We start from the raw sequence: 26,256 nt of genomic DNA on the forward strand, positions 1-26,256 counted from the left end.
AAAAATATAAAAGGATAACTTTATTAAACATACAAATTCAAGAACATTCAAGTTTTCTTTAAAATATTACAACATAAGAGAGAGCAGACCAATGGTAATGGTTTATATATACATATATAATATACTTACCATAGATTAGGTAGGCATACTGACATATCAATCCTCACAGTAAAATGAATATATGTCCCTAAGCTGTTTCTAAACTCTATGACTACTAAATGGGAAAACTGTTGGCTGATACACCCTCCCAGACTTATTTCCCATAGGAAGTTTGATATGCTGTCATTAATATATATCATTTTGGAACATAATAATATATAAACCTCTATCGTAGGTCCTTTTCTTCTTTGCCTACCTTATTATTTCTCTTCCCAACCCACCTAAGACTCTAGTAATTATTCTTCTCTGAGCAGGATCAGCTTAGTCAAAATAGGATATAGAGATTTGGATGGCTCTAGGCAAGGAAAATCTCTAATATTTTCGATTGTGTTTACTTTTTCTTTTAGCAGCTATCTAATTATATCTAAGATGGTGTGAAAAAACATATACACTCAAAAGAAAAAAGAGCACTTTACACCATCAGCCTTCACCTTGGTCCTGCAGCTTCCCCTTATCAACCACTGTATGCATTTGAAGTTCTCAATTGTAACACATGCAATATTTATTAAAGCACCCAGAAACTTTGCGGTAATAAGCACCATATAAGCACCATATAATTTCCAAGGAAAATGTTTCAGGTGAAGGCAGAGAAGGAAGAAAAATCAAGAGAAAACATGGCAATTCACACAAAAATGCTTTCATGAAATATTTTTTAAAAAGTAGATAAATTCAATTTTAAGTGATATTTTACCCCATGACCAACATTTTTTCATTGTTTTAGTGTTCATAAAAGGCATAATAACACCTCTAGAAAAGGAAATTATCTTCCTTACTTACAAAATTGTTAAGAGCACCAGCACCAGGTTGAGTTTACCAAAAGTATACATAGCTCATAGCTCTAAGAATCAGTAAACTAAGTCTTCTGACTCATTTAAATCCCTATTACACCCATTAATTTTAATTAATTAAAATTAAAACTGCTCCTTTTTCTGTATATGGCAGTGAAAAGTAGTCAGGGAAACTGAAGATGATACTACTTGAGTTGGGTAAACTTAAAGATTATGTTGTTAGTACAAAGAACTAGCTCCAGCATTTAAAGTAATCTTAATCTGTATTTTAGAATCTGCCACCAGAGCAAATACTAAAATTTTAAAATAAATTATTCACCTTGCCCTGGCCTTTAAATGTACGGCTATTACATAGAACTCTTTTTATTCCACCTCACAATGTATAACAGTAAACATTGAATGAAGAACCACAATTACAAGCTCATATCTTTAAAAAATGGATGCAACAAAGCTGCTTCTGCTGTTATTCTTGAAGCTGGATTTAGATCTAGAAGTTTATCAAGCAGGTCGTAAGCTTCATCAGGTACCTCATCCCAGCCTTCTAAATTGGTATTACACTCATCAAAATGACTCCCACAGCCATTACTGTCCCCTTTATATAATGAATTCCCTGAGTGTTGTGCTTGAGGTGGTTGGATGAGGTGAGAAGCTTTATGGTCAGTCTTCTCTGAAACAGTTGGGTGAAGAGAGGGCCTTTGTATATCACTTGTTAATTTGGGAGTGTTGGAATCTATACCCCTGAGTCTCTCACAGAGTTTTCTCAAATCTTGTGCTGGAACTTCTTTGCTACATAATATTGATTTGCCTAAAAGAAAAAAAAAATGCACATTTTATTTTATTACTTAAATATATCAGAAGCTTCTCTCATGAGAAACATACAAGTCCAACCATGTGCTTTATAGATATATACATACACTGGGTATGAGACAGAATACCACATGCTATATTTAAGTTGCCTGCACTACACAGTTGAAGGCCAAACAAGAAAGTGGGAGACAGTAAGTAGAAAGCAGTGACTTAACTATGCTACACCAGGCACTTACTTGACTCTGCCAACTTTTCCAGCTTCTTCTTATCCTTCTGTAATCTTTAACTAGCTGCAGCTCCCACCCCCATACCCCTTCCATGCCTCTAACTACATGGCCCCTATCTTTGCCTAGGATGCCCCATACCTCTTATGTGCCTAGGACACTCCCACTTACATCACCACTTGGCTCAAGAATCACTTCTGTGAAGACTGACACCCTCAGAGAACTGATCATTTTCAGCTTCTGTCATATCCTGGAAAGAGTTCCTTTATTAGTTTTGTTATCCTGTATTACAACTGATAAAATATATGTCTGTCCCCCCTACTAGACAATGAACTCTTTGAAGACAGGAGCCAACTTACTCATCTTTGAACCCTGCAAAACCCAGACAATGGCTAATACATATTAAGTGAGCAGTTAATGTCTGTTGGACTGGACAAAAAGGCATCATTAGAGACACATCATTTGAGATGCTGTTCTTGACCAACCTATCCTAAGTAACTGAGCCCTCTTCACTGCCTTCTTCCTTTTACCTTTCTCAATACCACTCATCTCTGACAGTATATATTTATTTATTTTCTCTCCTTCACTAGAATTTAAACTCTGTGAGAATAGGGACCCACAATAATAGTACCTGCCACACATGAAGCCCCAATAAATGTTTCTGAATGAAGTAATAAACAAACTAGATCTCAGTTTTTTAAAATGTAAGTATCAAACATGGGCAAAAATAAGTTAACCACACAAATGTCAATCATATATTATTTTTGCCTTGTATTTCCTTATTAAACAGAAATGTGGCTCTAAACAATGAGTACTACAACATTTAGATTCCTTTCTGGGCTATGTAGATTGTCAACAAAACAAGTAATCTGGCTCTGGATGATAAAAAGTTACCTTTACATATTCTAAGCCAACTATTGGACTGGTATACTAAGTAAGGAAAAAATAAGGCGACAAGCAGGGAGGAAACAAATTACCCAAAACTAAGTTTATTGAGGATACAACATACCAATCCTTTTTTATTTTTAAATCAATTCTATCATTCTTATTCTCTCTAGAAAATCATAGCCAGAGAGAAATAATCAAATTTTATTCCATAATTTATTAGCTTGCTCTGAAGTCATGAAATAATGAACAGTATGTTATAACATGTCCTCAAGCTATACAATATGTTTAAATTACTTTTTTACATGACCAAAGAGAGGGCTCATTTAAAATATTCAGGGAAAATAATTTAAACTAACACATTCAATCAAAACATATTTTGTTACAGAATACTATGTGTCAGGAATTTGTTTTAGCTCAAGGTTTTTCTTTTTAATTTATTCAACACAATTCAACAAGCAGTTAATGACAACCCACAATGGGGCCAGGTCTAAGGGTTAAGGACAGTGAGGCAGGTTACAGATAAGAGAAGTAAAGGTGCTCTCCTTGCTATTCTCAGGCAAGTCATTTCTGTAAGTTATAAAGGGGAACACTTGTGTGTGTTGAAATTTTGAGTCTTCTGTACTGAGTCCAAATTTATAGTAAGATCTGACCAAAATAACTACAGAAGTCATACTAATAAAACTGAGATAAGTGCTATATAGCATTATTCTTTTTTAATATGATAATTATTACAATGATAAATCTTTAAAAGCTCTTGCCTGCTATCATGGCACTTGCTCTGGAGTATTTCTGTGCCAGATGTTGCACTTCCATTCTTGGCCCTGACTCTAACTTTGACTACCACTGGGGAAGATTCAAGCTCTTCAACAAAATACTCTGGTGCTAGCTGATAAACTTCATGTTCATAAACTTCTCACAAAGTTATTCAATAGTAGATGAAAGTTTTCTCAATTAGTTGAGAATACACATACTCATGTTATGTTTATTATCATGTAAGAATACCATTTCCAAGATATCAATCTTGCTTTCCATTCCTGGTCACTTTTCCCTTGTATGTACTATGTCATCCTACTATCCTCGAATAAAATTTTTTTGTAATAGGTACAAGATATGTACAAACTGTAGATTGCCTTTGCTATAGAAACATATTTTGGCAAGCCTCTAAAGATGAGGCTTTCTTCACAACTACCACTAAGTTTTTCTTGTGGATTAGATCACAGCACTGCCCCTAAGCAAGGGGAAATTATTTTTGTTTTTAACCACAAGTAGTTCTTGGTCAAAATCAACTGTTTTTTCAAACTAACAAGGCTGGAGTCTTCCTAAGTATCATATTTTTCTGAATCACATTTTCCAGGAATGAGTAGTATAGGGCAGGAATATGTATTTCTTAAAGATTCCCAAATAATTCTCATATGCATCCCTGGTTAAGATCCACTAATTCTGGAGCTGAGCACAAGGCAGCCCAGCTACTTTTGAGGTAGGCTGATTGTAACTTTGTACCATAGGGGTACTCCATATTGCATGATAGTAAGCTGACTCAATCACACTCACTCTTTGGATAATATTAACTATAAATGTGCTTAGAAAATAAACACAAGGTGGGCACTTGAGTTCAGGCTGTTGGTCAAAGCAAGGCTGAGATAATTCTCAGTTGCCCTACAAAATACAATACATATCCCAGGCTTAAAGAAGAATTTATGTGGCTGAGAGGATAACTTCCCATGTCCAACAAATACTTACAAAAATACTCCATCAGTTTAAGTGTTCTATTCATTTTGCTTCTCCGCTACCCTAACCTTAAGGAATCTGAAAACACACATTTCTAGTCTCTTGCCTATTGTAGCCTTTATTATACTGTATGATAATTAACTGTTTACTTGTTAGTACAGACTAAGATCACTAAAGGCAAGGACATTTGAGTACCAAGAAGTAGTATACCTGATGTCTAAATACAATAAAAAATTAAAACATACTTTTAAAAAATATTTACATAATAAAAGTCAAACTACACTAAAGGGAGTTAAGATTTTACTCCTTATTCTTTTAAGATTAAAGTTGAACTTTAAATACTAGAGCAGTATAGTACTTTGTGCTTAATAAAATTAAATGATCATATGTATAGAGGAGAGGTGGTAAGTTATTTTCTTATACAAATGCAATTTACTTTCAAGAGATTGAGAAATTTTCTACCTAAGATTAGTGAACTTTATAAACACTGAATATGTTTATTTATAAAGACAATTTCGTAATAATTTATTGAGTGATCTGTAGGAGATAATCAAAGGCATTTGTTTTGTTATATAAAACTGCTTACCAAAAGTTTTAGCAGCCTGGATAGTTTCTTTGGATCCCCGAATTGTCATAATTTGAGCCAAAGCAGTTAAATCATCACTTGCTTTATAAAATGGATATCGTCCACTAAGCAGAGAAAGAAATATGACACCTGCAGACCACATGTCAATTGCTGCAACAGAAGACAAATTTTAAAAATAAATTCCAAATTTATAATTTTGTCATCTAAATCAATAGTTCTCAACCTTTACTATGCATTAGAATCATCTTGGGAACCTTAAAAAATTCAAAGGCCCAGGCTCGATCTCTCAGAGATTCTGACTGAATAGCTCTGGAGTACGGCTCAGGCACTGGTATCTTTTAAAAGTTCCTCAGGTGATTTCAACCAGGATTGAGAAACCTTGATCCAATGACCTCTCTACAAAATATAATGTTTTCTTTCTTAAACATCATGTTGGTAAGTTTAAAAGGATACTTTATCATTAGAAAACAGTAAGTAAATGTACAAAGAAATAAAAAATAAGATCAAAAGAAATATAAAAATAACTGTGGGAAAAATATCTGGATGCTCCTCAAAAATTACCTAACATAATAGTGAAAGTGTTTTCATTTCAATGAAAAATAATGAACATTAGCAGCTCTTCTTCAGCTAGATTCTAACATCAACTATTGCTTTAAAAACTTTAATCTCCAGAATCCAGCAGTTAAGATTAAGACCAGCTCAGCTTCATGTTAAAAACCTTTTTTTTTTTTTCCTTTTAGGGACATCTTCTCTCCTAATTGTTGACCTCCTAGTATCACCAAGTTATTTGCTCTCTGTTCCCTTGGCCACTGTATCACTTGCCTTTCTTAGTTCTCTTTGTACTTTTGCCTGCTCCTTCAATATTTTTTCTAAGACTTACATGCCGAGATTCCTAAAAATTCTAACATCTTCCCTTATATATGCTCCCTGATTGGTCCATTCAGTTCATGGCTTCCACTACCATTTATATAATGATGACACTCAAATGTATTTCTAGCTCAGCTCTTTTCCTAAGCTTCAGTCTCAACTTTACTCTGTTGGACATCTCTATCTGGACGTCCCCCCAAAATATCTCAAACCAATTATGCCTCAAACCAGTCTCACACTTCCCTATTATAAACCAGTTACTACTCCTTTATTCTCCACCTTGGTTACTAACATACATCCAAGTCGCCTAAGATAGGAATTTGGTAAACATCCTGGATGCCTTATTCCCTCACCATCCCACACTCAAATTACACCTAATTACCCACCAAACTCTGCCTTTCCAATCCTTCACCTTTCTTTTCATTCCCATTACCAATGCTGTCCATTCACACTTTCATCATCTCTCACCTGGACCACTGCGGGCTTTATCTCCAAAATCTATCCTCTCTGCACACCTGCCAGAATGATCCATCTAGAATACAACATTACTATCTTTTTCCCGTGAATAATTTCCCAGCATCTACATCTACAGTATATAGTTCAAGCTATTTAACAAGTGAGATCTGACCTTGTCTACCTCTTTCCAGGTTTATTGCTTACTGTTCTTCAACTTGCATCTTAATATTCTAGCAACACTAAACTTGTATAGTTCCTGTATGACTAGATTATTTCTTGAGTTCCTTGACTCATGATTCAAGGCTAACCTCCCACCCTAGTTTACATTCTCATATCAGAGGTCACCTCTTCCATGAATTCCCTTCCATAATCCCTTTGGGTTAGGACAGATATCCCTTAAACACCTTGTATAGCTTTATCATCATACTCAACAGGTTATTATTATTTGAGAGTGTGCCCTTAGAGTGTGAACAGATGGTCTCATTCATTTTTGTATCATTAGCAAGCACAGAATAGACATACGATGAATGAATGCACTTCTTCAAAGCCCATAATCCAAGTGAATGGCAGGATTCATCTATTCATTCAATAAGATGTTTCCTGGATTCTAGCTCCATGACAACTTTTTAGATTATAGAAGACTTTTCTCTTTTTCAAAATCATTTTTTTTTTTTTTTGAGACAGGCTCTCACTCTGTTGCCCAGGCTAGAGTGCAGTGGTGTCATCATAGCTCACTGCAACCTCAAACTCCTGGGTTCAAGTGAGTCTCCCACCTCAGCCTTCTGAGGTAGCTGGGGATACAGGCGTACAGCACCACACCTGGCTAATTTTTCAATTTTTTTTAGAGGTGGGGTCTTGCTGTGTTGCTCAGGCTGGTCTCGAACTCCTGGTCTCAAGTGATCCTCCCACCTGAGCCTCCCAAAGTGCTAGGATTATAGACATGAGCCATGGTGTTTGGCCTCAAAATCTTTTAACTGTTATTATATTATTTACAAAATAACAAAAAGTAATTTGAATCAAACACAATTATATCTGCATCACAGAAAACTTTCGAAGTATTAGGCAAACAGATAAAACTTTGCAAGTCTTAAGTTAGCAAAAACTATTAAACGTGATTTTTTTTTCCCACAAAGGTGATGTTAACAACATTCCATTACAAGATAAAATCATCTTGTAAATAAATAAGCAAAATGTAATCTATGGAAAAAATTGTTTTAAAAAAAGCAACACTAGGATTAAAACCTTTTCTTAGTATTTGTAATTAAAAATTTTAAAAAACAGGGAAAAAACAGGATTAACAACTTTCATAAAAAATAGTATTATCTCAAAAATGGGAATGCTACACTGCTAGAACTGCTTATGTAACTTAATTAAAAGCAGAAGAACTCAAATATTAGTCATAAATAAACAGACAAAGATCATAAAATAAAATATATCTGGAACAATCCATTTGAATTGGGTTATGTATTTCTAGTGCAACATACCTGTAGTTTGATTGGGGCACTTTGTCAAGACCTCTGGTGCTCTGAATCCTGGTGTACCTGCCCTAGGGGCAACCTGCTGATGCCTTATGATGAAATAAGATTTCTCTAGTTATGTTAAAGTTGAACTATTTAAGTCCAAAATACAACATTTATCAATTTAGTTCACAGTAAATTTTGCCTTGATACCTATATAAACAAAAGTTTTTATAAAGTAAATCTAGCATGATGAATATCCTAGATTTTGCTTGTACTGTTTTTTTTCCCCTCTACTAGCTCCCTGGACTTACTTCAAGAAAGGTTTTATGGTAACTTCTGAGCATAACAATAGGCAGTAGATACTAAAAGCCATAATAGAAAAATAGAACACAACAGGAATTCGGAGGTATAAAAATTCAATTCTGTTTGGGGTAATTAATTACTGACTTACTTATTCACTTATGTATTTGAGTTAATCAGGAAAGCCTTGATGAAAGCTGAGTTTTAAAGGAAAGGAAGGAATTTATCAGGCAAAGAGTAGAAGATGGGAGTAAAAGAAGAGATCTACTGCTTGGTTCTGATTATTCCACACAGGCAGGAATAAAGAGAGAAAACAGGAAAGATTGTATCAGCAAGCAAAATGTGCAACTCTAAGCTTCTAAAAAGGCTAGTCTCCCCACCATCACACCATTTGCATTAAGAGCAAATGTATTTTCCGAACAGCATGTCCGTGTCAAATGAACAATATATGACAATAGTTATCCTTTGCTCTTTAAGGTACTGCCCTGTATCAATGCTTGTGTAGTTTACAGATCTATTAATATGTTGTTCCCTTTCACTCACTAAATCAACTGCCCACCAAAATCAATGCAATTTCTAACCTTGTCTGGCAGCATGCTGGTGATTTTATAATACCATCAAAACACATTACCTTGAAAGGCAAATACTGCAAACTTTATCTGTAGCATAGCAGTCACAGGTCAGGCTAGCTGGGCAAGAACTGGCAGTTTTCCTCATCACACCACTATTCATAACTTTTGTAGAAACACCCTTCTTTTTTGTTGCTAACTTTCTAGATAGCACATCCACAGTCTTTGACTGCTTCATGAGCTGTAAAACAAAAGTCAAATTTTCTATTTTCATGACATTTAACATAATGTTCTCAAATGTCAGTATGGCAAAAAGCAATAGCGGAAGCATAACTTTAAAAACTGTTCACGTGCTGTTGGATTGTAAATAAACAGCTGACTATTAAAATGTTTAAGACCTTTTTGGGTTTTTCTGTAGAATAACCTTATATTAAAATTTACTAATTAGTCCTACTTTGGCAAATAGTTGACTTATACTTTATTAGAACTTTTCTTGATATATTACAAAAGTATAAAACAGTGACGTTCTAGTGTCTAACTCCATTTCAGAACTGGAAACTGCACAATTACATTGGCTAAAACCAGTTTTTATGTATTAGCTCATGCTGTCTAGCTATTACATGATATAAGTCAATTTAAAATCATCTAACACTGATGAAATTTTGTTAACTTTACCAACATCTTTATGCTATCAACTATGTGTCAGAACTATGTTTAAGTGTTGGAAACTCATATTCTGGCAACGACAGAAAAGGCCTTAATGTTCCAAATGTTCTTCTAGGAAAACTGCAACAATAGTCGGCTAACCAAAAATGATAAAAATATTCCACCAGAAAAGTTCAGAGAAAAACCAGAGAAAACAAAAATTTTGACTAAATGCTCAAAGCAATACCTGTGCCAAAGCCAAACTCTACTTTTAAAAAATTGCTGATGATAAATGTTAATCTAGCAATTACCTAAATTCTCTTCAGTGTATGACTGATTATTGCACTATTAAGCTACATTACTTACTTTCACTGCAGGGCTTTCATGTGAAATGGAGCTGTGTATATTGAAATTTCTTTCTCCAAAAACAGAGCGCTGGGCAGAAAGGCCTACAGATCCCTCCTACAATACCAACAAAAACAAGGAAAATAAGGATTATATCTGTAACACTTTCTGCCAGCTGTACTCTGCCAGTTTTAAAAGAGTTAAGTGACATGAAATAAAAACAGCTGCATCCAAGTCATTCTCAGGCACCAAAACACTTCTGTGAAAGGAGAAAATAGTCTAGACAGAACTCAACACCCATATACAATGTAATCATAGTCCACAAATATATATAACTAAAAAAATTCAAAAACCACCTGCATGGATGTTACATTTTGCTGTGCAGCTAAAATGGAGATAGACACTTCAGAATTTTCCCCCTATAATTTCTTTCTAATTTCTTTCAAAAAGGACAATTAATCTGAACTTTTTAACATGCAGAGAAAATGTATTATTTTCCATTTTTGTCATATAATTTTGTAATACATAATGACAAAGCATTATAAATTAACAAAATCAATTTTAGTTTTGAAATAATGAGCAAAATGATTCAGTGTAAATCTTAGGAATCTAATCAATTGAACATATATAACGAATATAAAAAAAAGTTTTTTAAATTACAAGTATTATCCTAGTATTATATCTCCCTCTATTGGTAGAAGGAGTACATTTCTCAAACAGTGTCAATACTTAAGAAATAAAAGAAGTAGAACCTTTCCATCTTTTCCTTGTTTAATCTGAATTTGTGTATTTGTGTAGGGTCTTTTAACAGAAGTTTTTGTGGTAGACTGTTGATCTAGCTCCTTAGGTGCTGGGCCACTCACTGCAATCTTATTTCCCGTGATTACGTGAGATTTGTTTTGTGAACAACTTTCCTGCTGAGCGTCAGACTGGACAAATTTGAGAAGCTCTATTTTCGTATCATGGGTTCCTTGGGCCAAACCAAAGTCTACCAAGGCGTACCTAAGAAACAAAATTAAGTATTTTCACTTCTTTATTAACAAGTAAAGCTTAGTAACGTCGTAATACCTTCAAAGTATCCTCATATAAAAATGGTAATTCTTTTGGGGAGCAATTAAGAATTTATAACATTTCTGAAAAAGGAAAAGAAAAATACACTTTCCAGACAAAGTTAAGAATTTAATAGCCCACTAGGATTGAAAATTAAGGAAGATGTATCCCATAGTCAATCAATCGATCTTTTCTCTCTTTTTTCCAATGGCCTGTGCTGATAAGGCAAAAGAGCAACATATAATATAAGCACAGTTCTTTGTTCTCTGATGGTGTCAGACATACCATCATAGCAGATAATCTCTAATTAAGCAAGTTAAAAAAATAAAATCATGATTTTAAAATTCAATTTAATTAAAGAGAAATGTCATGGGTATAAAAGCCCGAGAGAAGTTATAGTTTTAATCTTATTATCATACTCAATATGATCCACTATAAAACAGCAGTATTTATTTTCAGCTTATAATGCCTCTATGTATATAACAAGCATTAAAAATATATATAGATAAAAAAAATATAAAGTTAGTGTTGAAATAGGAAATTAACTACCATGTGTTCCAATCTCCTCATTTACTAGAAAAGAAAAATGAAGCCCAGAGATGAGGTTAAAAAGGATTAGACTCAGGGGTAGGGGTTGAAAAAAAAAAGGATTAGACTCTAAGTCCTTTTTAGCTAAGTGCCATTTCCACCAAACCGTAGTACATCTAATGATGTACACTGCTTTACTAATACAATTTTATCATCTTCACTGCATTTCCCTTCCCAATTACAATGAAAATTTAAAACAAATAATCTGTTCATGGCTGTTGCAGTATGTACTACGTCTAAGCGATGTAGGTGTTGCAGTATGTACTACGTCTAAGCGATGTAGGTCGGAGGACACAATATAACAAACCTAGAGATACACTGTACAGCTACAGTCCCAAACCCCTGGGCTGCGAACTAGTACTAGTACCAGTCCGTGGCCTGTTAGGAACCCAGGCCGCACAGCAGGAGGTGAGCGGTGCATGAGCCAGCAAAGCTTCTTATGTATTTACAGACACTCCCCATCACTCACATCACTACATAAGCTCTGCCTCTTGTCAGATCAGCGGCAGCGTTACGATTCTCATAGGAACAGAACCCTACTGTAAACTGCACATACCAAGGATCTAAGTTGTGAGCTCTTTATGAGAATTTAACACCTGATGATCTGAGGTAGAGCTGAGGTGGTTATGCTAGTTCTAGGGAGCAGCTGCAAATACAGATTATCATTAGCAGAGAGGTTTGACTGCACAATAAATGTAATGCGCTTGAATCATCTGGAAACCATCCTCCCCTTCCTCCACCCCAACCGTGGAAAAATTGTCTTCCATGATAACTGGTCCCTGGCGCCAAAAACATTGGGGACCGCTGCTGTACAGCATGAGGACTACAGGTAATAAAATTGTACTGTACATGACATTCACACTAAATGAGTTATTTTAACTGCTTTTGCCAGAAAAACAAACAAAATGGGTAACTGAGATGATGGGTACGTTTATTGCTTTACTATGCTAACCTTTGTTATAACTATGTATCCAATAGCATGGTGTTGAATAACTGAAATATAGACAATAAAAAATTTTATTAAAAAAAAAAAAAGAGAGAGAGAGAGAAATGGCGAGGTGCAGTGGCTCATGCCTGTAATCCTAGCACTCTGGGAGGCTAGGGTGGGAGGATCACCTGAGGTCAGGAGTATGTGACCAGCCTGAGCGAGAGTGAGACCCTGTCTCTACAAAAAATAGAAAACTTAGTGGGGTGCAGTGGTGTGTACCTGTAATCCCAGCTACCTGGGAGGCTGAGGCAGGAGGATCACTTGAGCCTAGGAGTGTGAGGTTGTAGTGAGCTATGATGAGGCCACTGCACTCTATCCTGGGCAACAAAGCGAGACCCTGTCTTCATAAATAAATCAAAAAGAAAGAGACAGACCCCACAGCACAAATTCATTCAAGTGTAAATATCTTCTAATAACTTTTCATACTTACTTTTTCAGGCGCCTGTTATATAAAAAATTGCTGGGCTTAACATCACGGTGAACAATACCAAACTGATGAATGCGTTTCAAAGCTTTGAACAGATTAAACATATATTCTCGTACTTCTTGAAGGGAAAGAGAATTCAAAATGTCCTAAAAGGAAGTTATGAATAAAATGGGTTATGAATGAAAACTGTTTTCAATTATTTAGCTAATAAAAATTCAAGAAATATTAAAACTTACCAAAAAGGACTCATGCTCCAGATATGGCATAGCAATAACCACATGATCATTTTTCCTAAAGCAGTATTTAACTCCCATGACATTGTCTTGACCCCTAGTGGAAAAAAGCACAATGAACTTTAGAGGAAAGGTCAAATGAACTAAAACTTTATGCCTAATTTTTTAAATGTAATTTTAGCAATATATACATATTTGCTAGAAAACTGACTTAAAATCATCATCATAGAAGATAGTCTAAACATTTAAGTGACTTGTATTAAAAAGTTTTCTTTTAAAACAAAAATAGCACCAGTTATGAGGTTACTATAATAATTTAAACATGAGATAATTATAGTTTTAACTGGGGAAGTGGCAGAATGAGATGGAAAAGATAAACAAGAATGAACTGACATAGTAGCAGATAAGATGGTAATAGTAATAAATTTAAAAATAATAATAGCTAACATTTATTGAACATTCACTATATGCTAAGCTCTAAGTACTTCACACCAATTAACAAATTCACTTAATCTTCACAACAACCCTATAAAGGTGCTATTATTCCCTCCCCAGATAAAAAATTGAGACAAGAGGAAGTTAAGGAACTTTTCCAAGGTTACTAAACTAGTCAGTCATGGAGCCAGGATTTGAATGCAGGCAGTGTGTATTCCAGATTTATGCTCTAAATCACAATACTACACCACTTCATAAAAGATGAGGAAAATATGCTGAAGTTGATTTCCATGGCTGAGCCCAAGCAAAACAAAGTAGATACCAACAAAGTAAGTAGAGAAACCAGGAAAAGAAGCATCCTAAGCCTGACCTCATCATTTTGATAGAGATATCTAGATAAGAGACTAAAGTTTAGTCACTAAACTGTAAGTGAGAAGTCAAATGAGAAGCCAGTAAGAATACTTTCAGAAGTCATTATTAAAGTTGTGGAAATTAATAGAAAAAGGAAAACACTGAGCTTTGGAAAAAGTCTCAAGTTGGAGAGCAAAATAAGAAAGGGCCACCAAGGTGACTTTTGAACAAAGTGGGGATCAGTATGGAGGTCAAACAGAATAAGGACCAATGGAAGGCTGTCTGGCAAAGAAGAATTAACTGGTAATTTTTCACAGATCAATTTAAGTGGAAAGGAAGAGGCAAAACAGGAGTTAACGAGGGAAAATATGATACATTGGAAGCAGAGCATAAAGACAATTTGCCTGATTGCATTGCAAAATCAGATGAAGACATTTTTAGCATGCACTTTTCTAAAGCACAGAGAAAGAAAAAGTGATAGAGGGAGATATCTGAAATACGGAAAAAGGAATGATCACGTTCAGAGAACTAGAATATATACAATCATGCCTTAGAGAGACCATCTCATCTTGTCTTCAATAATGTAACAGAGGGGTTAAACAAGCAAATACGCTCATTCATTTGATAAATATTTAGTGGGCATTGTTATTTGCCTTTAGGGATTATAGACATTAGGGATGTAATGGTGAATAAAATTAACACAATTTCTGTCTTCTTTGAGTTTACTATCTAGTGGACAATACAAGTAATAAGGTAACTAATAATGACATTATAGCAAGGGTTTTGAAAGAAATCAAAAAGTGCTGTGACAATAAAAAAGATAGGAGAATCTAATTTAATTCAGATAAGACCTGTTTGAAGCAATGACACTCTCATTCAGATCAGAAAGATGAAGAATCAGTATGCACAGACTGGGAGAGGTCTTCCTGAATGGGTAAACAATTTGGGCAGTGGCACTGATGTAAGAAAGCTCTTAAGACAAATTTGAGGAAGTAAAGAAGCTGGGGCACGGTGAAGGAGGTGGGAAGACTGGCATGAGACTGAATTTTTTTTTCAAAGTACACAGGGAAACCACTGAAAGATTTTAAGTGGTGGAACTAACATTATCCAGTTTATGTTACATGTGTATACATTTTATATACTAAAGATCCCATTCTGGCTACTGTGTGAAGATGGAGTTAAGGGGGGAAGCCAAGAAGCAGGCTACAGTAGCAGTCCAGGCCTGGGCTGAGGTAATGGTAGAAAAAGCAAAAGACATGGATGAGTTCTTAGACATATTTTCGATACATTCTGGACTTGGTGATGGATGTGGTTTAGGAGAGAAATGGAGAAACTAGGTTTCTGGCTTGATCAACTAGGTGGATGGTGGTGCCATCTGTGCAGGTGGGTGGATAGGAACAGTTGTTGTGATGGGATTTTGGGTATTTTTTGGAGGAGAAAGGTGAGTTAAAACTTAGTTTTTGCCATGGTTTGAGATATTTATCAGGCACTCAAGTAGAAATGTCAAATAGGCAGGTGAATAGATATAAATCTGAAGCTAACATAAAAGGTCTGAGATTAGATATACACTTTTGGGAACTGTTGCTATAAGTCATATAGAAATGTAGGATACTAAGGAAGAATACAGAGAAAGAAAGCCCAAGATCAAGCACTGAGGAACTGCAACATTTAGGGATGGGGTAGAAGAGGAAGAGCTGACAAAGATACTGAAAATGAAAGGCCAAACAAGGAAGGAAGAAAACAAGGAAGGTGGGGCAGTACAGAAGTCAAAAGACAACGGTTCAAAGCAATTATGTTAAATGATGCCTAGAGTCATGGTTGACTCTAACTAAAGTAGTTTCAGTTTAGCATGGAGGAAAGTAGCCACAGTGAGTGCACATGTAGTGAAAGGGAGGTATGGAAGTGAAAACAGTATGTGTAGATAATTTTTAAGAAGTCTGGCTGTGAAGGGGAGCAAAGAAATGATGGAGCGGCTGGAAGAGGAAGGGACGTTCAGGAGGAATAAGATTCTAGATGGTGTCCATATGTTGACAGGAATGACCTAGCTGAGAAAAACAGAGGAGAAAGACGTAACAGATGATTCTGTTGTTCTAAAAAAAATATGGGATGAGATTACCAATAGCTGGGGAGATGTGAAATGTGAATTCCCCACATTTAAAAAAAATTTCTAAACTATGAAAGCCAAGGTTTATGATTTGGCGAGAAGGTTACAAAAAGAAGTGGTAAAAGAATAGGAAGTCAAGCTGAACCTCAAGGGAAATCCACTCTAAAAGAATTACTATAAATTTAACTAACTATTGCAAGGTTAGAGGAAAAGTACTAGCAAATGGCAAACACTTGACTGAAAAATGTGTATGATTCATGTACAATCTCATCATCCCTGTTAAGCATCTACTTTAAAATCTTATAAATTATATACAGCCCGTACAATTAAAATATCTTTAAATTGCCTACCCAGCTACTGTTAGGCACTGAAGTTCAGCTGCAATTCTTATAGGATGACTTGTTGGAATTAAGTGTTTTAGAGCAATCTTCTCTTCAGGTCCTACTCGTAACTGTGCTGTGGCCAAATAAACAGAGCTGAAAGTGCCTGTAAAACAATTTATTACATTTTTCAATTATTTGGTTTTTTAAAATGTTAGTGAAACAATGCTAAAATAGATTATAAAACTGTTTTAATGGTATAATAGGTTATATTTATTATTTATTCTTTCTTTCCAGGGGGGAGAAAAAGCTGTTATTATAAATAGTAATATAACCATGGTCTTAATATTTAAAGAAGTGATATATTTTTCAATAAGAAATAGTAATGAAAACCAAGATTACACAAGGAAAACAGAAGGAAAATAAAACTTGTAAAAAATAATAAAGTATATCACCAAAATACCTTCTCCAATTTTGTCCTTAATCTTAAACAAATTACCAAGCTGTGGTACAGCTTCATAAAGCTTCTCAATATCTTTTTTAATGCCTATCAGGGAAACAAGAATTTACAGTTATTATCAATGAGAGTATATTTTGTAGTTTCCTAAATAAAAAAACCTCAATGAAATAAATTCTAAAACATGAGTAATTAATTACAAATAAAAGTTTTAATATATCTTAAAATGATAGTTAAAATTCCATCAAGTTGCTATAATTCACACACACCTCTTGAACTAACAGACAAAAATGACAGTCCCAGGATTATACACAACAAATTTCTACCACACTGGAATTACATATTAATAAGATTCATTGTTATTGCACAGACTACAACACAATGAAGAAGCTAACCTTAAAAATAACTAAATATTCCATGCTGTGATCACTAGATGGCATGACAATGACACAACGTCCTTGAAAACTATTTCCTTCCCACAAAGATACAAAATCTTATAGGCTTGGAAAAGTTTTATTAATATATAATATTCACAGTATACACTCAGAGCGGAGGCCTATTGAAGCTCTCAGGCATGTTAAAAATATTTTTAAAAATTTGTCCCAATTACTAGTACCCTCTAACCGTGAGAGCAGATAAACTGCTACTTTTAAATAGATAAACAAGAGCTCTTTATGAAAACATACATGGCTAAAATAAAGGGAGGCAATAAAACAAAATCCAATAAACTTCTGGATACAAAAGAGTACTACATAAAAGCCTTCAGATTTTATTACACTATCTAGGCCAAGCATCAGCTACTTTAAGTTATTATAATAATATTCTGTACAGCACAGCAGTTTAAGACATTTTCAAAGCACTTTCACATCCATTATCTTTTTAGATTATCACAATAGTGCTGTGATATTGGCAGAACAGGAATTATTATCTTGATTTTTCAGGGAAGTTAAATAATTTGCCTAATTTCACAGAGGTATTGCTGATGTCTATAAAACTCATTCATTTAACAAACACTTTAAAAAAATGCTCAGCAATGGACATATAAAAAATGAATAAATTTGGTATAGCCACTGGGAGCTTAGGTCTAGTAGAGGAGACAGATGTTATCACAGATGTTATACAAGGTGATAACTGTAATAAAGGAATGCATATCTTATTAGGCTGGGGAAGGGAGATGAACACTTCCAAAGGTGCCAGGAAGCCTTCAGGGTTTAGGGGACAGCTAAGCTGTGTTCTGAAGCATTCACCAAATAGCAAAAATGTAAAAAGACGTTTTAGGAAGATGGAACTATGTATGTAAAGACATGGAAAAGAAAAAAGGCATGGATGATGAGAGGGGAGAGCGCAGAGAGATAATGAAATACAACGTGGCTGAGGAGGAAAAGTAGAGAATGCAAATGAAAGCCATGGAAAGTTTTTAAGCAGGAAGAAAAACAAATGGACAACGGACTTGAAGGGCAAGAGAAACGTGAAGAGCTGGAGACCAAATAGGAGGCCAGGACGATCTATTACAGTGTTCTTTCCATTATATCAACCCATCTAAGGAAATGGGAAGAACTTCTAACTTAAATAACCCTCAACTTCCCATCTGTTTCACAGGTGGACTATGAACCTTCATGGTTGGCTTTTTTTTTTTTTCTAAGACAGGGTCTTGCTCTGTCACCTAGGCTAGAATACAGTGGCATGATCATAGTCCACTGCAACCTCAAAGTCCTGGACTCAAGTCATTCTCCTGGCTCAGCCTCCAGAGTAGCTAGGACTACAGGTGCCTGCTACCATGCTCAACCAATTTTTTATTTTCCACAGAGAAGTGGGTCTTGCTATGTTGCCCAGGTTGGTCTCTAACTCCTGGCCTCAAGTGATTCTCTGGCTTGAGCCTTCCAAAGCTAGGATTACAGGCGTGAGCCACTACCTGAGGTCTTCACAGATTTCAATTCAAGAAGCAATATAACATAGCAATTACGTGTTCCAGTTTGGAGATTGGCAGTGGGAGGTTAGTTAGAATCTTGGCTCCACTATTTACCAGCCAGTATGACTTTCCTCCAGCATACAGCTTATCTCTGTGAATCTTAGTTTTCTCCTCTATAGAAAAGGGATAGTAACAGTACCCATGCTATTTAGATACTGTGAGGATTAAATGAAATCATATATGTAAGTAAAGCTTACAACACAATGCCAGGCACATAGTAAATATTAAATAAATGACAGTGGCAACTTATTGTTGTAGTTACTGTCACTAACACTATTTCTTTAGGCCTTTTGCTCTCATCAGTCCTCTGCCTGAAATGCTCTTCCCTTGTAACTTCATGGGTTTGCTCAACTGTCACAGCTCCCTCTGACATCCTACTTAAATTAGCATTCTTCCCATTACCCTGTTTATTGTCTTCAGAGTACTTATCCACTATAAAATTATCCTGCTTATTTATTTGTTCACTGTCTGCCCCCTTCTACTAGAATATAAACTCCATCAGTACAGGTTCCCTGTCTATGTAATTCACCACGACATATTATACTCAGCTCCTAGTTAGAACAGTGCCTGGAACATTTGTTGAATAAATAATTACTATCATAATGGGCATCCAGAGATAGCTGGAGAAAAAAAGCAAAAGTTTAGAAGTCACAACAGAATGAAGCAAAAGACAACATCAGCTACCTCACTATCAGCTATGACACTACTTCACTCTGGAAGCCAAAACCAAGGCCCAGGGGGGAAAAGTGGCTTTCTAGCAGTCTACAGTTGCCATAGTCAATTACAATCTTTCCTAATGGGTGTCAATTCCAAACAGCTTCAAATTCCACAGTGTCACAAGGAAGGCACCATGAATGGGCACTAAAATGGTATGTTCAATTTGAGATTACATTTCTTTGTCTCTAAGACAATTTTAACTATGGAATTGGGATGCATGTTACAATTGTCAGCCAGCATTAGAACATACAAAATAGGTGTCAGCGACTTGAAGAAAAATCAGAGAAGCATTCCTTTAACCCTTAAGAGCCAGATGGTTGGAGTGAAGTGACTGCTGCTGAACTTTGGGAGCAAATAACTGGGGTCTGCTGGGAACAGGACTTCTAAAAGGCAAATATGTCTGGAAGGCTGTGGTGGAAGGCCATTTTTGCTGGCTATAAGCGGGGTCTCCGAAAACAAAGAGAGCACACAGCTCTTCTTAAAATTGAAGGTGTTTATGCCCGAGACGAAATTGAATTCTATTTGGGCAAGAGATGTGCTTATGTATACAAAGCAAAGAACACAGTGACTCCTGGTGGCAAACCAAACAAAACCAGAGTAATCTGGGGAAAGGTAACTTGGGCCCACAGAAACAGTGGCATGGTTCGTGCCAAATTCCGAAGCAACCTTCCTGCTGAGGCCATTGGACACAGAATCCATGGGATGCTGTACCCCTCAAGGATTTAAACCAATGAAAAGTAAATAAATAAAAGTGGATTTGTGCTCTTGTATTTTTGTTAAGTGGCATAAAAAAACTTAATTGCTCTAAAAAAAAAAAAAAGAGCCACATGGTTGTACGGAGGAGTAGTGGAGGTGGTGAAGCATGTAGGCTAGCTCCACATAGTTGGGCTCTTCTTACTAGCCCATTAACAATGGCTTTTTATTTTTGATTGGATTCCTCAAAGAAATACTGCATCACTAATGTATTCAGAACAACATTATAAAGGGAAAACAGGATACCAATGAATCTAAGTGCAAAAAGTGATTCTAAAGAGACAGACCTGAAACGTTTATTTTCCTTTTTATTTACATACCAGAGATATACAATTATTTGTCTGATTAGGTCTAAAATAACTCTTTCAATAAGTGTAAGTATAAACAAAACAAATTCTAGGTGATAAGAAAGCACTATGTCATAGTATAACTGGCATTTCTGAAAAGTACATGAAATAATGGTATATATCTTATAATCAATGGTAGTTAGATATGATGAAATATTTTAAGAACCCTGTTTATAGTTGTTTTATCACTAATTGTATTCAAGTGTTTGTGTGCATATTTTGTTTTCTATATGTGGCTAATAATACTGAAAGCTTTGTAGTAGGATGATATAGTCATGCTGTCCACTAGTTTCACGTAGCTATTTAAACAAATTAAAAATCATTTTCCTAAGTTACACTAGCCACATGTGACAGTACAGAAACATTTCCATTATCACAGAAAGTTTTATTGGACAGTGCTAATATAACGGAACCCTAGAATCCAAAGATCTGGATTCAACTCTTGTCATAAACTATCAATTTCTTAACATGTAAAACAAAGGGGTTGGATCAGACAAACTTTACCTTCCAACTGTAAGTCTATGGTTTTCCTATGAGCTCCACACTTTGGACTTTACCTCTGCATAGGCATGAGTTAGCAGTTAGTAGTAGAGATACTGGTTAACTGTTAGAAATCACCAGAAAGAAAATATATGTAATGAGAAAATGCTGTAACACACAAGCCATGTGAATGACTATGTAAGCATAATGTGCTTCCACACCACTACTCACGTCCTATGTACTTATCCATCTTTAAAAAACTCAAAATATGTTTAAGGTTTCCTGTCAATACAGAACAACTTCGATATTTTTAAACAACAGTAAAATTTCCTAGAACCAAAATGAGAATGCAATATCTCAATTTCTGAAGTGGGAAATGAGAGCAGAAAACAGCATTCATGTCACAAGTTGGACAACTATGTTAAAGATAGAGACAAATAAATACACATTTTGAGGACTGAGGGAAGACCCTGAAAAGTCCATACCATGCTAAAAATTTATTTAAATGCCCATATTTTATACATGAGGGTCTAGGCTTCTATTTTGAAATTTTAAGTAAATTTTATTTTCTGCTACATAATATATATTAAAGTTGGCTTTAATATAGCAATAGCCTCCTTAACCACATTCTCTGCTTCCATCCTTCCTGGCCCATAGTCTATTTGCAACACAGCAAGCAGTCAAGAGTTATCCTGTTAAAGCTAAGTTACCATGTCATCATTTTGCTCAAACTCTCTAACAGTTTCACATTTCATTCCATATAAAAGCCAAAGAACACTTCTTCTCTTTACAGTCTCTCTTTAACTTTACTCCAATTACCCTCCTCTCCCCTATTCTAGCCACAATGACCTCCTTGCTCTTCCAGAATGGTAGGCGCACTCTCACCTCAGGGCCTTTGTACTTGCTGTTTCCTCTGCCTGAAGTTCTCTTCCCCAAATATCTGCATAGCTCACTACTTCACCACCTAGCAGTCTTAGCTCAAATGTTAACTCACTGAAGTCTTCTCTGACCAACTACACTTATTAAAATCAATCTCCTTTCCCAATACTTCCTATCTCTCTTTCCCTTCTACATTATCTTCACAACGGTAATCACCTTTGAACATCGTATTTCTTTTGTTTATTGTCTCTTTCCACTAGCTTGAGGGTGTTGATTTCTGTTTTAGGAATTCATTTATTCCTAGCACCTACAAAAGTATGTGCACATAAGAGATGCTTAGTAAGTGTTCATCATATAAATGAAATGTTTTCAACATCTTACTACGGAGTAAAACTGACACTCCGGGAATACAGTCATATTTATTCTGGGGCTTCATGTACTGTTTGATTTATACCTCCTATAATTAGGGGATCATAAAATTTAGCCCAAACTGGTACTCTTGAGAGTGAAAGGGAGTACCAATAATTACATTGTGACAACAGGTGTAAACTGGATCTGTCCTAGTCAAACCAAGACGGTACCTATAGCCCCATTTTAGAAGCATGGGCTAAGGGCATCCATGTAACAAACAGAAAGCAAGCCTTCCCATACAGATCAACAGTGTGGAGAAGACATTTGATATATTATTAATAACTAATTTGTACTTCATTCTTTCACTGAACAGATCTTTCTCACTTACTAAACTTGGCATATAGTAAATACTTTAAAACAAAAGCCTGCTGAAACAATGAAAGAATAAACATTTGACCAATATTATGTCAGACAGTTTGTGCACTGCAGTATTTTTCTTAATAGGAAAAAATGGAAATTGATCTAAAGGTCCAATAATAAAAAAGTAATTAAATTATAGCATACTATACAATGCAACTTAAATCAAGTTGTAGAAAATTTAACTACATGAGAAATGTTAAAGATATATATTAAGCAAAAAATGGAGATTAGAAATAAGTGAAGATCCTGATTTAGTTTTTTTAAAAATGTATCTAATTATGCATAGGAAGACTAAAAAATATAACAAAATGTAAATAGTGGCAATATTTGAATAGTGGGATAATATTTTATTTTGGCTTTCTATACTTCCTAAATTTTCTTCAATAAGCATGTATAATTTTTATTAGAAAAAATGTTGTAAAAATCTGACGAATATCTCAAAACAAAATGCCAGGCTATTTTATTCATCCACTAAGTATTTTACTTTATATTCTAACATTAAATCATTCATTCAAATATTTTCAAGCACCTACTATGTGCCGGATGCTTAGGTTCCAGGAATGCAAAGATATATCAAAAACATAACTACAGTAAGGAGTAAAGCTGGTGAGGTCCAGGCACATCACTGTCTCATGATCTAATTTGACTGACTTTCCCAATTAGATCAAAAGACAGTGATGTGCCTGGACCTCATTAGCTTTACTCCTTATTGAAGTAATGTTTTTTATATAACCTTAGTTTTTATTAAGGGTCATATAAAAAAAAGAACTATATGAGTAAAGTTTCAGCATGTTTTATAAATTATCATAGACATTATTTATAATGTCCAATGTTCCGTTACATAAAGGCTATAATACTTTTGATATTTGGAATAAAATTCACTCCACTCTTAATTTCCCAACAGATTTTCAGTATATTAGAATAGTAGCATTGTCCTAAACATAATGCTAGAACCAAGTCAGAGTCATCCATTCACACTCCACTTAAGGCATAAATATGTCAGAAACTATAAGACATACTGCCTTCAAGGAGCTTATAGTATAAACTGAAAAGTCAAAACACACAGTGCTATATAATACAATGACTGTGTTATTGGATTATGTGTCCAATGACTAGTAAGGGAAAGCTAAACTCTGAAAACCAGGTAATTGTAAGAAAAATGGAAGGGAAGAGGAACAGCATCCATGTAACTGGATGAAAGTGGCATTTTCAGATCATCCTACTCTAGCTGTTCTTGGGAAGAGTAAAATTTAAAAAAAAGATTATTCTAATAGCAGTATACTGCTATTAGATGAACTAGAGGATGAAAAAGAAGTGAAAGCAGGAAGTTTAGGTAAGAAACTTTGTAATTCAGGAACAAAGTGTAAGGAAATGAATTAATGTGGTGGAAAATGGGAATGGAAAGAAGATGCAATGCCATACATATTAAGAAGAAGTTTAAGTTCAGTGACTGGATATAGGGAGCAAATAAAAAGCATAAGCTGAAGATAACTCTAAAGTTTTAATATTGCTAACTGGGATAACAGTGGCTTTCATCAAAGTAGAAGTATGTGTTGTCACATTTTTCTAGGATGAGATTAAAATATTTTGTAGTTTATAAACTACATATCGTGGACGAAAGTTCAAAATTAATATCTTTTGGACAAGCACAAAACTCACTTAAGACAAAGATGGAAAAGACGATTTAGCTACTTTTTAGGGGAAAAAAAACCACAGTCAACTGGAATTAATCTATTTAATAAACATTTATTAAGTCCCTACTAAGTCCCAGGCCCTGTGCTAGAGTAGGAATGAAGATACACATTTTAGTGTACAAGAGCAGGTATTGCTTGACCCTGATGTACACTGAGATATGGTGCTTTATTATTGCTACAAACATTTCATTGATTTTTATCAGTGAATTCTGCTTTTGAACACTTAAGTAAAGATTCCTCCAGGGTCCACTTCTAAATCCAGGTTTAATGGTAAGTAAAGATAAGAACATAGGTCTAGTAGACAAATTCTAGGGAGGGCATCAACAAACTTTTGTGTTTTTAGACAGTCATTAATATTTTTGCCTTTGCAACTTCGCCTTTACAAGGTTGAATTACAATCCTCCTAAATGCAATTTGATCCTAAATCTAGATCTTACCAAGCTTAGTAAAATGCTTCTATATAAACATACAACTCACTTTAAAGATTCAATCAGTTGTTTTTTTTAAAGCAATTGAAAACACAGAATTGTTGCCTGTACATCTTTGAAATCAAACACAATACCTGGAAGTTTCAAATTCGGCTCGTATTTTTTTACAGAGCCAGCAGCCTGAAGCCGGTCACCCGGGGGAGAAAAAGCCATTGGCTCATCCATCTGAATTCCCAAAGACGCCTCCATCACAAAACAGTTGGGATGCAAAATAAGGGGTCACGTCCACAGGGGGAGCACAGCAGCTGTGAAAATTGTAATACTGGAGAAGTTAAGTTTAGATCATTTACTAAACCAAGCACTAAAAGATGCCACTGCCCTCAAAGGGACAAACATTTTAAAACGCACCATGTGTCTAAAGGTTCAAAGAAAGGAAAACTGTGGTCATTTCTAAGGAATTTCATTTACTTTACTTTCACCTTCTAGAAATACCGGCAGGGGGCTGAAGGGAGAATTTCCAGTTGGGGGAGCCTCCTCGGCAGCCGGTGGCGGTGGGAAGTGGGGCTGGGGGCTGCTGCTGCGCCCCAGCCAGCTGGGCAACGTGGGGTAGGGGGCAGTTTGACCTGAGGCAAAGGACTGAGAGAGGAAATCGTTTGACCACTGAAAGGGAGCGCCAGGAAGCTTGCCCGAGGCCCCACCCAAGTTAGTGGAGAACTGACACGACACCGGCCACGAGCGCCGGGCGGAAAAGAAGAGGGAATGAATGGGAACCATTCGGGGAGCGCGGGCCAAGAGCTCGGCTGGGAAGGACCTCCTTCCTCAGACCGCTACCGAACCGGATGCTTACTGCGCAGGCGCGCGACTTTCCCGCCGCAGGCCAGAGGGATCGAAGGGGGCGGGGGACAGAACTGCACTGAGACAAAACCGAAGTCATGATCCAGAATTCGCTTCTAATCCCTCACAATCCCGCACCATGGAACAAACCGTCCGAAACTCACGGTTTAAGAGAGTACGACTTCTGTGGCTCCCCAGATGCCTGGGTCGCCGCCTCCAAGAGCTCCCCACCTAGCGAGTCGACCAAGTGCGCCTGCGCAACACTTCCCGCCGCGCCGGTTCTAGTTGCTCATGCGCACTATAAAGCCCTCGGCGACCCACTGGGCGCCTGCGCAAGAGCGTTGGCTATCCTCCCCGAGGCCTAGGCGAACTAAAAGAGCGGTTACAGAAATAAAGCTTTGGGGTAATCCTTTCCTAAAAAAAAAATACGGTGAGCCATAAGGTTAAGGGCCCAACGCTATTTTCAAGAAAAACTTTTCAGAAAATCTCAGGTCCTGGAGTTGTGACACCTCACGCACTGTGGCCACTCAAGACATTGGGCGCTCAGTGGATAAAAGGCACTTTCTTGACATTTTCTTTTTGTTGAGTGCCCTTACTTCTCCATTAAAA

General features: G+C 35.9%; 2 protein-coding genes across 4 annotated transcripts; one reads left to right on the top strand and one right to left on the bottom strand.

Moving 5' to 3' along the window:
- On the bottom strand, nt 1-25,913 carry CDC7 (cell division cycle 7). 3 transcript variants are annotated; one of them, XM_045547547.1, is made up of 12 exons: nt 25,812-25,913; nt 24,948-25,118; nt 16,782-16,865; nt 16,349-16,484; nt 13,112-13,205; nt 12,879-13,021; nt 10,575-10,824; nt 9,844-9,939; nt 8,895-9,073; nt 7,988-8,070; nt 5,181-5,330; nt 1-1,752 (listed from the first exon to the last, which is right to left on the bottom strand). In XM_045547547.1, the coding sequence occupies exons 2-12, from the start codon at nt 25,060-25,062 to the stop codon at nt 1,361-1,363; spliced, it is 1,722 nt and encodes a 573-aa protein (XP_045403503.1). In that variant the 5' UTR covers nt 25,063-25,118; nt 25,812-25,913; the 3' UTR covers nt 1-1,360. The 3 variants fall into 3 exon arrangements, with proteins under 3 accessions (XP_045403503.1, XP_045403506.1, XP_045403505.1); XM_045547550.1 differs by having other exon boundaries at nt 10,686-10,824; nt 25,812-25,892; XM_045547549.1 differs by lacking the exon at nt 25,812-25,913 and having other exon boundaries at nt 24,948-25,791.
- LOC123635414 (60S ribosomal protein L35a-like) lies at nt 19,858-20,269 on the top strand. The gene has a single exon (XM_045547551.1). The coding sequence runs from the start codon at nt 19,858-19,860 to the stop codon at nt 20,185-20,187; it is 330 nt and encodes a 109-aa protein (XP_045403507.1). The 3' UTR covers nt 20,188-20,269.
- Nucleotides 25,914-26,256: the final 343 nt, after the last annotated feature.

The sequence above is a fragment of the Lemur catta genome, chromosome 3 (genome assembly GCF_020740605.2).
Source record: "Lemur catta isolate mLemCat1 chromosome 3, mLemCat1.pri, whole genome shotgun sequence".
Lineage (NCBI taxonomy): Eukaryota > Metazoa > Chordata > Mammalia > Primates > Lemuridae > Lemur > Lemur catta.

Bases quoted from the DNA above. Each gene is read 5' to 3' on its own strand.
- LOC123635414 (XM_045547551.1), top strand. From the start codon at position 19,858: ATGTCTGGAAGGCTGTGGTGGAAGGCCATTTTTGCTGGCTATAAGCGG.
- CDC7 (XM_045547547.1), bottom strand. From the start codon at position 25,062: ATGGAGGCGTCTTTGGGAATTCAGATGGATGAGCCAATGGCTTTTTCT. The intron at 16,485-16,781 runs GTATTTTGGTGA...ATTGTTTTACAG, and splicing joins TAAGGACAAAATTGGAGAAG to GCACTTTCAGCTCTGTTTAT. The intron at 13,206-16,348 runs GTAGGCAATTTA...TTTTTCCACTAG, and splicing joins CAGTGCCTAACAGTAGCTGG to GGGTCAAGACAATGTCATGG.